The sequence below is a fragment of the Nanorana parkeri genome, unplaced genomic scaffold (genome assembly GCF_000935625.1).
Source record: "Nanorana parkeri isolate BGI_ZX_2015 unplaced genomic scaffold, ASM93562v1 scaffold567, whole genome shotgun sequence".
NCBI classification, from domain to species: Eukaryota; Metazoa; Chordata; class Amphibia; order Anura; family Dicroglossidae; genus Nanorana; species Nanorana parkeri.
The window spans coordinates 619,042-632,860 of record NW_017306835.1 but is presented as its reverse complement, the minus strand read 5'-3'; the positions used below and the strand labels follow the sequence as shown (position 1 = coordinate 632,860).

Sequence of the window (13,819 nt, the reverse complement as noted above, 5' to 3'; positions counted from 1 at the left end):
AAAGCCCGCCCCGCTGAGGGGCGGGCTTCCGATGACGGCAATGCAGAACGGGCAGTGTGCACGTGCGCACACCGGCCCGTTCCGCAGCTATCGGGTGAGCAGGCTAGAAACCCGCAGAGAATCGTACGATTCTCGGCGGGTTTTCGAACATGTTGGCTCGACAAAAGACGTGCGACCGTACAGTAGAAACAGTCGCACGTCTTAGTTCACACTGCTCGATTCTCGTACGATCGCGGGATTTACAGTGCTGCTGTCCAAAGGTGTTTCACACAATTGTGTGAAGCAATGGTAGAGAACACATGTTAAAGGAGGAGAGTAGAAATCAAATTTAAAACAGAGGGATGTAGATGGGGTAAACATTATCTTTAGTGCACAGAGCTAGTTCCAAGGTATCTATCACCCATGTCCCCGGATCTAAACAACTCTCTCTTAGGAAATCGCACAGGCAGCTGATGTGGCCACAACTCTGAGAGGACAAGCCTAGCTTCTTATCTATTTTAGCAATGAGGGTCTGGGAACTTCCATGGTCTGTCCTAAACAGCTTCTACCATTTTTTCCCATTGCAGCCAAGGTGATGTGCAGGCCAAGGAGATACACCACACAGACAGTAAAGGTGGCCAAGGGAGATTAGAACGCCTTTCCAGAAATCAAAAGTTGAAACTTATACTGGCAGTCAGAGTGTATGCAATGAATTCTTCATGCCAAACACATAACAAGGTACCAAAACCTCTAGTCTGGCAACTTGGAGAGCATATTTTCAGTTCCAGAATAGGTTTCAAAAACATAAAAAAAAATGTTGTGCAAGCAAAAATTATATTTTACATGGATATCAATATGTAGACTCCAATAATATGGACAACACTTTTTATGCATCTGTATGAGCACGGAACAGCTGTGGTGTTCCAATCTCACTCCCCATACCTCTGAAGCTCAACAAGTATGCGGCCATACAGCGGTGTACAAGATGATGCCATCTTCTAGTGGCCCACTCCACAATGTTAATATATCATGTAGCCTATGCAAACAGCCACCATGTTTACCAGGACCAAATGTTATGATGTTGTTGTTGTAAAGACTGTAAGGTCCAAATACAAGGAGCAGGAGTAAGGGCATGTTCACACCAAGTGCGTTCCAGGAGCAGAGCAGTTACAGACCGGATCAAATGTCCTTATTGTTGTCTTTATTCAACCTCAAATACTATGTAACTATGTAACTAATGGTATTTTGGGCTCTAGCTCACACAGCAGCGGTCAGTTCCAGAGCATGTAAAAAAACTGCAGAAAGACCTATTTTACCTGCTCTGGAACGCATGCAAACGCCCTGGAACGCACTAAAAGCGCATTCTAAACTAAAAAAAAAAAAACCTTTTTTTTTTTTTAACCAAAAATGGCCCGGAACGCATCAATAAGGGGGAAAAACGCGGCACAACCCACTGCACTGCGTGTGCAGAAACTCATGCAGATCTGGTCTGCATTTGGTGTGAACAAGCCCTAAGGCCTCATTCACACTGCCGCACGTATACGCGCGTTTTGTACCATATGCAGCAGAATGGAACCGAGATGCGCCTGGGCAGCGTATTTCTGTGCATATGTGTGTGTTTGCGCACATATACGCACATGCACGCATACAGTTCATTAACATTTCCATTACGAATTATGCATTGTGAGATTGCAAATGCACGCATATACGCACGTATATATACGCAATATTTAATTTTGCTCTTGCGTTGTGTGTGAATGAGGCCTAAATAATTCAAAATTCAAATTGATGACACTGGAAATGGCATTTTTGGCCACTGTACATTTTGAATGTGCACGCTCTGTCCATATTGGGTGTGGAACGCATGCAAACACATCAACAAAATTGTTTTTTTAAACCAAAAACAGCCCGGAACGCATCAAAAACGTGGCAAAAAACACGGTATAACACACTGCACTGCGTGTGCAGAAACTCATGCAGATCTGGCCTGCATTTGGTGTGAACAAGCCCTTACACTAATAGACATGAAAACCAATCTATTTGATACTACGTTACATATTAAAATGACAAAACACCTTCTATAAACATGCTCCATATATATATTTACATACATCACATGATCATTGGAAATTCTCCCTGTGATGCGCCTGCCAACATGAAAGTGGTGTTTTCTGCAGTATCTGTGGTGTGTAGGAACGCTCAGTACACCAAGCAGTGTGTGCAAGCTCTATGGTATGTGTGTTGTGTATGTTCTGTGCTCTGTATTCTCTATGCCGTAAATTTGCCCACCCGCTTTACTTCCTGGAAGTGCAACCTCTCTGCTTGCTTTTTTCTATTACAAACAATTTCTGGAAAAGAGCAATGTCTCATGGCCTAAAGATGTCCACAAACTAAAACTAAACAGCCTGAATGAATAAAAACTATTGCAATTTAACTTTAATCAAACAAAATGTGCAAGAAATGTGTGGTATTATTAAATAGAAATAGACAAATAAGACAAATTCCAATCCACATTGAAGAAAATCATTGCAACAGAGATACATGTGTGGCCAGCATTGCACTTTACAGCTTTGTAGTATTTGTAAAACTTTGCTTCAGAAGAATGAGAAAAACTTTTTGATGAGAGCAGGAAAGCTCATACCTGATAGAGTTCTTCTAAATTGTACTTTATGGAAGTGCTGCTCTCTATGGCGCTTACTGCTTCATGGAGCTTCTGCCATGTATCCTGAGTGTAATTATCAGGCAGCTTTGGTTTATCTGCAACAGGTAGCATTGCAATTATTGAAATGTTCGAAGCATCAATGTATAAAATGTACAAAGCTAGACATTATTATCTGTATACCAATAGAAATATACAGCACACAAGATGTTAATTACCAAAGGAAGAAAATACACTATATATTGCACAGTCAATTCTGATATCCCATGCAGTACTCAAATGTTAAACAGGAATTACAGCATTTACACAAACACTCAAGGCTAAATGTGCCGTAAAAGGTCAAAGGAAATACATCAACAGTGAAGATCTTTTTGAAGTTTTTCTTATGGTCATATTATTCAACTTTAACGATTTAAAGTGAACCTGTAAAGATAGCAACGTAGAAGCCATCACTGCTAACCTTTTGAAAGAAGAACTCGGAGTAAAGTGTTTATTAACCCTTGCAGTGGGGCTACCACCCCACTGCAAGGGTTAACTGGTCTTTTGGTCTAGGGAGGAAAATAAAAAAAAAAAGCTATACTTACCCGATCCTCCGAGCCAGCTTGCTCTTAGACCAGTCCTTCCACCTTCTCCTCTTCTCCGCTGCAGTGGTCTAAGGTCCCTGAGTCATTACATTCTATACACAGTGCATAGGACATGAGGATGCCGATGGACATATCATCCCTGCAGTGTAGGAGAAGACAGGCAAGAGAAAGCGCTTTTACAGCCAATAGGTAGCGAGCACTTTTTTAATGGATTGTGTTTCCTATTTTAGGTGGACGGAGTCAATCTCTCTCATGAGCTCTCCTGGAAGACGATTAAGAAAAAAAAAAAACATATGCAGTACATCTCATGCACATTTCCCCATGCTTTGTATATTTAAAACAAGCACAAACAGCTCTTGATTCTGCCAAAAACTGCTAACTTCCTGTACCAAGGTAACAAATCTGGTTGCAGGGCTGTCATCTTAAGCCTGTTTCATGCTTGTTTTCGGTCAGGAAGCCAGCAGTAAACCAAAGATTAGGATGTCCTGTAAGCTTCACTATTAAAGTCTATACCTAGGCAAAATGAAAAACAAAACATGTTTTCTTGTACTTGCAGTGTTTTTCAAGAGGCAAAACATGGTAAACTATGTATGTATTACAGAGACTTACTGAATATATCTTTTTTTTAGGGCTGCGGAAAATTACCGATTAATTACCCGATTAATCTTTAAAATTTTTGATCGATTAAAATTATTTTGATCAATAATGAAAAACACTTACCTCTCCGCCGGCTTCTGGGTCTTCCGACGGAGATCCGTTGAGGTAACGGACATCGATGTCACCGGACTCCTCCCCCCTTCCCTTCGTTAGCCGACAGAGCCACTTGGGCCGGTGATCTGTCGACACCTATTGAGTTCTGCGACCGCGTGACTTCCGGTTTCGTTACAACTAAGAGGTTTGCCCAACCTCTTAGTTGTAACGAAACTGGAAGTGCTGGCGCTCGTATACGCATTGGCCTATACACATACAGCACAGCAATTAAGTAATAAAGTGAACTAGGATCACACTAATCCAGCACGTTATTATTCTGAGTTGCCCCACTCAAGCAGTGGCCATATTGAGTGGGCGGGGGATTAATAACGTGTTGGATTAGTGTGATCCTAGTTCATTGTATTACTTCATTGCTGTGCTGTATGTGCGTTATAATTAATCGAAAATTAATTTAAAAAAAAGTTCGATTAAATCGAACACGAACATTTTAATCAGGAACAGCCCTACTTTTTTTCCATTTTGCCTGGACATACACCTTAATGGTGCAGGCTTTGGGGCATCCTGAGCTCCGAGTTACTGCCTAAAAACCAGCATGAAGCAGAAGCAACAATGCAGCCCTGAAACCAGAATCTCTGAAACCCAGGTTGGTAATGGCAACTCCTAATATCCTTAAAGAGTAACTTCATTTTTGTTGAGAAAAAAAACCCCCATTCTCTCTAGGTGATCTGTGTACATTGGAAGGAGTTTAACAAACTTTGCTGCAGTTTCCTACCCGTTTGTGTTCTGAAGAAGTCACTAATTGTTGCAGCATGTCCTTTCCAAACTGATTCCTGAATGGGAGGGTCGGGTTCATTATAACCAGCTGGTGGACTTACTGTATTGTAATGGAGGAAAGGTGCAGTGTCGGCATCCCTTTAGTAGTAATTAATCTATAGGGAATATCTCACCAAAAATGAAATTCCTATTGCAAGGGATGCCAAAAATGATACATGGTACTTGTATCAGTGCAGACTTCTGGGAAAATCATCCAATCGCAGAAGATTTGACATTTATGGGGGAGGCCTGTACACTGGTTGGCCTCCAGGTCACCATACTGAACTGAGGGACATACTGGGAAGGGGGCGGGCACAGTTGGCTTTGGCTCTAGAAAGGCAGAGTCAGTTGTCACAGGCAGCAGGGTAAATCCCAACAATGTTGTTGGGATGTTTCCCGACAACATTGAATTGAATTACAACTGTTTTTCTATCATACAAGCAGATATTGATTTGATTGTATAGAAGCCATTGACAAAATGCTGTCACGGTTGCACCGACTTGCCAGGCTCAAAATTGATCGAGAGCCCACTAGATCAATAGGATTGCGGGTGCCAACATTAGATGTTAAAGAACTCCAGAAATTAACCAAACTAACTCACCTATGCTTACCTGATCCTCGGTCTTGTGGCAGTCAGCACTCACCTCTCACCCCCTCGGCTGTGGAGGAGGAATGTCCCTCGGTGTCCTCATGTCTAATGCAGGTGAATGGACAGGCATTAGACATGATGACATCAGCGGGACTTAGGCCACCGGGGCACAGGGGAGAAGAGGCTTAGAGGAGCGGTCTAGCAGCCCGGCACAATTGAGGATCAAATAAGCATATCTTCTCTAATCCAGCCCCTAGACCATAATGAGCAGTTAACTCTTGTAGTGTGGGGGTATCTCCACTGCAAGGGTTAAATTGGTGACCTGGTTAATTATTAGATAGAATAATTTTTCAAAATCATCCCCTAAATGCTGGCCATACACATAACGAAGAATGAGCTATTGCACACATTTGACTGTTTCAAACAATCTTTTTCTTAAAAATGATTATTTAATGCATGAAAGAAAAAAGTAATTTGGCCGGAACTAATTGGGGTTTTTTGCCTGGGCTAATTTCTCTTTTTTGAGGAGATGGATGATTTAGTAATTGAACCACTCAGGTTAGGTGTACTCAGTTCCTCTATAATATTCTTTTACGAAAAGGATTTTCTTGATACATGCATGGCACGGGGATCGGCCTTTCTGTCCCCAGGAATCTTGACCTGCAACTCACGTGTTGTTCTTTAACAGCACATTGTCCTACTGGTTAGTAGGTATAGGTTCTGGATTTAAGTCCCACCACAGATCTGAAATTATCTTGTGCAGGTTTCCTCTTGGTACTCCGCCATCCTCCCACAATCCAAACATCTATTGTCAAGCAAACTAGCTTACTTCCAATTTGGCCCTAGAGTGTGTATGAGTGTGGTAATGTGTTACTATGGGAAGTCAATGAGAGCAGTCAGAAGAAATGTTCTGTTGATCAGCATGATCCATCAAATAATGGGTTAGTAAAAGTATTCATTATTATTATTATTATAATTATATACATTCTAGAATGCTTAGGTTAGAACTTGGTAACAAATCTTTTAGAAACGTACCTTTAAAATTTTTGATAATCAGCTTTTTTGATGCCGTAGGTTTTGAGGCCAGTGCTGAAGACTTAGTTAGTCCATTGGTGTGGGCAACTCGTGTTGAAAAGTTGGCTTTCCTCTGAGTTTCTGACTCCATGGCAATGCAGTGCAACAAAGCACCAAGAAAAGAATTTTCAGGTAGGTGTCCTTAAGCAGGAGATTATCATTAACAGCTCATTTGGCGTCTACAGAGCAAAAATATACAATGAGAATATGCAGTAACACTTGCATAGTAGAAAACAGGTCAATGCATATTATCAAACAATGTGAATTATTCACAACAAGTGAAAACATATGCTACATTCAAAGTGAAGGCTGAATAGATTTCTACGGAGGACCCATTTCTATGCAAACACCAAAGCACTTTTTTTTCCCTTTTTTAATTTGGCAGACATACCTGAAGACAAACTCTAAATCAGCATCAGATAGCTGTTGGCTGGTTTACAAAAACAAACATAAGTGAATGATTCCCAAAGCAAAGGCACCATTGCACACAGAATTGAAAGCCTTCCACACTACAGTTCCTATTGCTAGCACCCCACTTCAGTTACAAAGTGCAGAGAGTGGGTACAGTCTGTTCTAATCTAGACGCTATTCTTCTATATTCTGTCTATTTGTGGGCACAGCAGGGCACCTATGATAGCAGTAGGTTGGGAAGCTGTCAAATCAGCACGCAGGTCATGCAGTGCAATGTACCAGGAAGTAAATGGAGATTATATTAATCTACCTTTGGAGGAAATGAAAAATAAGGTATGCAAAGAATACAAAGCCAGCAATTATCTACAAGTGTTTGTAGATTGTCATTACTAAACATTTCTAAAGGCGTGTTTGTTGTCATTTCAAAGATATGGGTACATTTCTCCTCTTTAACTGATAGTCTGTGTCTAGAGTTTTGGTGTAAAGTACATTTACTTACCTGATCCCCACTCTTCCAGGCTCCAAGACCGGCGTCAGCATCCTCTTCTTCCCTGCGTTCCGGCATTCAGAGGCCTGTTGACCTCAACACTTACAATGCAGGGACCACAGCCTTACAATATACGTGAGAGTGCTAAGAAATAGTCTACAAGCCAGAGCTTGGGAAGGACGACTGCCAGGGGAGCGGGAATCAGGTAAATAAAAGGCCTTTACATAGATCGTCTAGACACTTGGTTCTCAACTGGTGGCTCGTGACCCAAAAGTGGGTCGCTACCCCGTGTTCAGTGGGTCACCGCATGCCTTCCACTTTTCTAGGTGAGAGGCTCCTCAGCCTGCCCCTAGTGCAGCACTGTCAGTTTTTGCACCAAGCAGCCATTCAAAATATGCTGTCCGGCGCCGAGTGTCAGCTTGAGGTGTGTTGGGATATGACATATGGCAGTGAGGGAGCTCCATGAAGTTATACATTGCTTACAGCTCCCTCTTGTGCCCTGTAGAGGTGCCTGGACTGGTATGACATCACATTCTGGCTGCCGGCACCTCTACAGGGCACACAAAGCAGCTGTACTAGCAATGCACATATGGATGGAGCTCCATCAACAGCCCACATTGGACCCCAGGCTGAAGATCCACTCCAGTTCTCGTAAGATAGGGAGACTGGGTGCATCTTAAAAAAAAACAAAAAACACTAGTACAGTGCATTAATCACGCAGTCCTGTGCAACTGACTCCCTGTGCCACAAAATTGCACCTACCGCAAATTCTGGTGTGCGAGGTGTATTGCATTGCCATTTATTTGAATGGCACCCCAAACACAACTCCCACCTACAGCTTGATTGCACGCACAAGAACGCGCAGTACCGCAATGCCGTGCATTCCAGTGCGGTGCGACTTGGGTCATGATTTTATGACCAAAGACAAATGTGGGTCCTGAGGTTACACAGGTTGAGAACCACTGGTCTAGACATTAATGAGCAGTTAATCCTTGCAGTGCTGAGGGTAGTCCCATTGCTAGAGGACGTTTTTTCTTTTTTTGTTTACCCAGAGATAGGCTTTAAAGCAGTGGTTCTCAACCTGTGTAAACTCAGGACACACATTTGTCCTTGGTCATTAAGTCGCAACCCAAATTGCACTGCACTGGAATGCGTGGCATTGTGGTACTGCACATTCCAGTGTGGGTAATCGAACTGTAGGCAGAAAGAGCATTTGGGGTGCCATTGAAAAGAATGGCAACGCACCTCCGGCACCAGAATGCTCGGTAGGTGCATTTTGGTTGAACAGTGCGTTAATCACACAGGACTTTGGGATTAACGCACTGTACTAGTGTGAATGGGCCCTTAAAAACACTGACAGACATACACATATTCTCACACATACACACTCCAAAACAAATTTTTTTTTTTTTTTTTTTATAAGATCCACTCAGTCTCCCTACCTGACGGGAGCTGGAGTGGATCCTCAGCCTTGGGTCCATTGTGGGCTACAGTGCTGTGACGGAGTTTCATCCAGATATGCACTGCTTGTACAGCTCCCTTGCGTGTTCTGTAGAGATGCCGGGAGCCAGAATGTGACACCACTCCGGTTCAGGCACTTCTACAGGACACGTGAGGGAGCTGTAAGCAATGAACGTATGGATGGAGCTCCCTCATGGCCATACCCCTAGCCCACCCCACCTCAAGCTGACACTCGGACTTGAATGGCTGCTTAGCGCGAGAACTGACAGTGCTGCTCTAGGGGGAGGTTGAGGAGCTCCTCACATAGCGCAGTGAAAGACACGCAGCAACCCACTGAGCACGGATTTGCGATCCACTTTTGGGCCCCGACCCACCAGTTGAGAGCCATGACTTTAGAGTGCCACTAAACTCAGGAGTTAAAGCGGACCTTACCCCATATCTTTAGGACAACAACAAACACACCTTCAGAAATGTTTAGTAATGACATTCTACAAACACATACTTCTAGATAATTGCCGGCTTTGTATTCTTTGCATACCTTGTTTCTCTTTTCTTCCCCAGTCTTCTGACAGTAGCCATGTTTACTAAGGGCAGGCTACTAGCTCCCTATTTACTACCTGAAAATTCCTTTCCTCAGGAGAGGAAAATGCCTTTCCATGAGATGAGATTTCCTCGCAATGCTCTGCTGATGTAACCTTCAGAGGATGCAATGTTTTGGCAAACTGAAGTAATTTTTCCCTTTCAAAGCAGGAAGTGAATGCTCTGCAAGTGTAAGTATTTCAAAATCACAGCATTTTACACCTGACAGGTCTAGGTTATTAGCAATCATCATATATAGAGGTATGCATTGGTAGAATTTGATTTTTGAGTGTAAATGTTCGCTTTAAATCTTAAATATGCATTCAAATAAATTAACAAAAATGTATCTTATTTGTGTATCACTCTCTGTAGATCCTCCAATCATCTCTGAATTGGTGCTGACACTTCTTCCTTCTGGAGGGTGGCTACATTTGTTCTTCATGGTCCCTGTGTGTGTTGTAAAGTAGTCACCGTTTCAAGCTTGCTCCCGGGATGGACTACAATCTCAATACAAATTAGCAAACTAAATGTGAGATTGTAGTCCATCACAGGAGCAAGCTTGGAGTAGTGACTACAATAGAGCTGCAGCTAACGATTATTTTCAAAATAGATTAGTTAGCCGACTATTAAGTTCGATTAATCGGATAAACAATAAAATAAAGTTTAAAAAATGGCTCCAGTGATAGAACTACAAGTTTGTATTGAGGTTGTAGTCCATCACAGGAGCAAGCTTGGAGCGGTGGAAGTAAAAAAGAAAAAAGATAGTGTGGTGTGCAATATAGTGAAATGCAAAGTGTAAAATTATACAGCAATGAATGCAGAATGGCACCGGCTATAGAGGACTACAAATCCCAGCAATAGTACATTATACAGCGCAATGCAGAATATCACCAGCTATAGAGGAGCACAACAAATTCCAGCAATGGTACATTATACAGCGCAATGCAAAATACCGCCAGCTATAATGTACTATTGCTGGGATTTGTTGTACTCCTCTATAGCTGGTGGTATTCCGCATTGCGCTGTATAGAGGACTACAAATCCCAGCAATAGTACATTATACAGCGCAATGCAGAATACCGCCAGCTATTATGTACTATGGCTGGGATTTGTTGTACTCCTCTATAGCTGGTGGTATTCCGCATTGCGCTGTATAGAGGACTACAAATCCCAGCAATAGTACATTATACAGCGCAATGCAGAATACCGCCAGCTATTATGTACTATGGCTGGGATTTGTTGTACTCCTCTATAGCTGGTGGTATTCCGCATTGCGCTGTATAGAGGACTACAAATCCCAGCAATACATTATAGAGCACCCTGTGGGGGGAGGGAAGTGCAGGCTTACCTGAGCAGTCTTCCAGCAACTTGCTTCTGAGATTGGACCTGTCTATCAGCTGCTGTCATCCCCCCACCCCTGCTCCTCCTTACTACATCTCCCCGCGTGCCTTGCCGTTCGTGGATGGGCAGGAAATGTGAGGCGGGGAGGTGCGGCGTGTGGATGCGAACGGGTCTGGCAGCGGCGAGCGTGAGGGGTGGAGGAGGTGCGGCGCACGGCGTGTGGAGCTGTGAACAGGGCCAACTGATCGGAAGCCGATTAATCGATTATTGAAAAAGTTGACAACTTTTTCAATAATCGATTATAAATCGATTAGTTGTTGCAGCCCTAGACTACAATACACACACAGTCCATGGGGAAAGAAAGTAACCACCCTACAGAAGGAAGGACAGTGTCAGCACCAATTCAGAGATGATTTGAGGATCTACAGCTGAGTGTTACACAAACACGATACATTTTTTTAATGGTTAAGGTACTTGAATGCATTTTTAAGATTTAACTCCTGAGTTTAGTGTCATTTTAAAGTATATCTAAAGCCCACACTTTTTTTGTTAGCTCTGGATAAGAGTAGGGAATGTATTAACCCCAGTCAGGTCCATACCTGAGGCACGGGGCTGTGCTGGCAACCTTATCCAAGGCATAGACAAGGCAATTTGCCTTGTGTCCATGATGTCAGTTCACGCCACCTCACTGCGGTGGTGTGCGATGAAAAATGTAGGACACGCAGAACTAGTTTTTGCACAGGATGTTGCAATGCACTACACAGCAACGCACTGTGGTAGAATAGAATAGGAATAAATGAAATGTTACTTTGTGACATTTCATTAAAATAAAAAAAAAAAATAAAAAAAAAAAAAAGGTAAACAGTGTGGTGCTCTGTAATATTGTGCATTATACGATTTCCTTCACAGCGCACACCAACAGCCGTGTGATAGGACTTGAACAGGTCCTCACTTCCCGTCTCACAGACACAATCAGAAGTGGGAGAAAAATCTCCAGAGAAGAAGGGAGATCCTCTTTGCTGTCACCAGAAGAAGTGCTCCCATTGGAAAGTTTTCCATCTACTTCTGTTCTTGTGACAACTTGTAATCTTCTCTCTTTCCAGTGGTCACCAGGACAAACAGAGAGATTGAATGGTGCCATCGGGGGCACAGACAGCAAGAAAAACCTGACAGTACTTCTATACTCTCACCTCTATCCAATACTACAAAAGAGTTTTGGCTTTAGATACACTTTAACAATGAATGAGGAAAAAGGGTCACATGAAGGGAAATGGTAACATGGGGGGATTCATAAAAAGTGAAGTAGACAGAATCTAGAGCAGTTGCCCATGACAACCAGCTTCTCTGTTTCATTTTCAAAGCTTAACTGAACAGAAAGGATAAGCTGATTGGTTACTATCCAGATTCTGTCTGCTCCAGTTTTTGAGTTCCCCCAGCACATGATTCTCACTATACCTTCAATGTCTACATAAAAGGAATGTGTGAAGCTAATGGGAAGCCAAGTGTACACAAGAGCAGGAGCTGAAAGGAAGGGCTGACCTGTGTGACATCTGTGACACAAGGAGACAAGGGCCCAGCTCTGCAGGGTTAATGCTGATCTAATCCTCATCACAGGACAGTGCTGAGCTTGGTGACACTGCCGGCCTAATGTCAGAGAACACGAGCACACTGATCACAATACTGGGCTGCCTGGGTGCTCCCGGCTCGCCATGTCTGCTGTGCAGCCCATCTCTCTTCCGGACGGCAACACAAACACCGATCACCGGATACTATCCGGGAACTCACCATGCAGAACCGCGCATGCGCCTCCTAGTCTCGCGTCTGCAGCAAACAAGAATGCGACCAGACCTGACTGCGCAGGCTCATCTCCTCGCTCTCCCTGCCTAGTTACGTCATTAGTCCGTGCCGGATAGAATCCCTTGCGCATGCGTGGTTCTGTATGGTGAGTGCGGGTTGTGGTCTTTGTATTTCTTTATTTGAATGAAAACATTGCAGATTTATTGTAAGTTATAAGTCAGGGCACTGGCTGAGCTGTCAGTGTGAAAACACCGTCATACTATAGGAAGGTCTGTAGGAGCTGAATCTGTTTTAGGGATGTGTTATCCAGCATGTGGAATGACAGCTAGAATTACGTTAAATAACGTTTTCCTCCCAAATGGCCCTCTCACTTCACACCCGCCCCAGCATGGCAGTTATGAGGAGTACACAACCCAGATCAGATCTTTTACATTATGTGATCATATGGCTGCAGTCTTGTTTGTAACCACCTTGGTATTTGTTTTTATCCATCACTTGTGGATTATTGACATCTTCTGCAATTATAGGATAACTCTACTTTTGGTATTTTCGATTGACCAGCAACACCCCTGTTAGTGTACCCACTTTTCCTAGGTCATTAGAGTATAGGTATCTGGGAGGCTCATCGCCACCGTTTATAAACTCTACCAATCTGGTTCTGGCCTTTCCACATATATGTGCCACAGTCTCTATTTATTTATTTATTCATACAAACAGGCCCAGGCTCTGCTAAGTGAAGGGGCGGTGGATGGGGATGTGACCGCAGCCCTGTGGTCTATGAGAATGCAGAACTTACAGCCAAATTGGGCATTGGAGTTTTGCTGTAGCTGGACTTCCACCTGATTCTACAGGGCAAGGAAAATGAACCATGTGAGGTGGTGATAAAATAATATTAAAGAAGTCTCACCTTGTATTATTTTTCAAAGAAGATGGCCTCTTGATTGACAGCTTTTATTGTCCCTGCACTTTCCAGACACAATACAAGGCTTCCCTTCCAATTCTAGGGCTTGTGCTGATTCCTGGGAGAGTGTGCCCTCTCCCTCTGCATTCCTGTGACCTCGTTCATTTCTCTATAGTGCAGAGACAGTGAGATAAGAGCTGTAAATTAAGAGTCTGTCTCCATTACAGAGCATGAAGAAGAGTGAACTGGCAAAGTCTGTAACTCGGTTTCTACATCACATAAAATCATGGGATGAAAATCAACATACATCGTGCGAGTTACTGTAACTGACCGAGCTATGAAAACAATTTCAAGTTGCAACTTCTTCTTTGAATCCCAATTTAAGAGAAATGGAGGCTTTAAACGTTTCATGCAGCGAAATAACAATTCCACT

General features: G+C 43.1%; 1 protein-coding gene across 1 annotated transcript in view; it reads right to left on the bottom strand.

The window, feature by feature from the left end:
- Window positions 1–12,467, bottom strand: part of CUL4A (cullin 4A) — a 63,419-nt gene extending 50,952 nt beyond the window's left edge. Inside the window, exons 1-3 of the mRNA XM_018562254.1 lie at window positions 12,228–12,467; window positions 6,371–6,588; window positions 2,621–2,736 (exon numbers count right to left, since the gene is read on the bottom strand). Of these exons, the coding sequence (XP_018417756.1) occupies window positions 2,621–2,736; window positions 6,371–6,500 (246 nt within the window). The 5' untranslated portion in view covers window positions 6,501–6,588; window positions 12,228–12,467. The remainder of the gene's footprint in view (window positions 1–2,620; window positions 2,737–6,370; window positions 6,589–12,227) is intronic.
- Window positions 12,468–13,819: the final 1,352 nt, after the last annotated feature.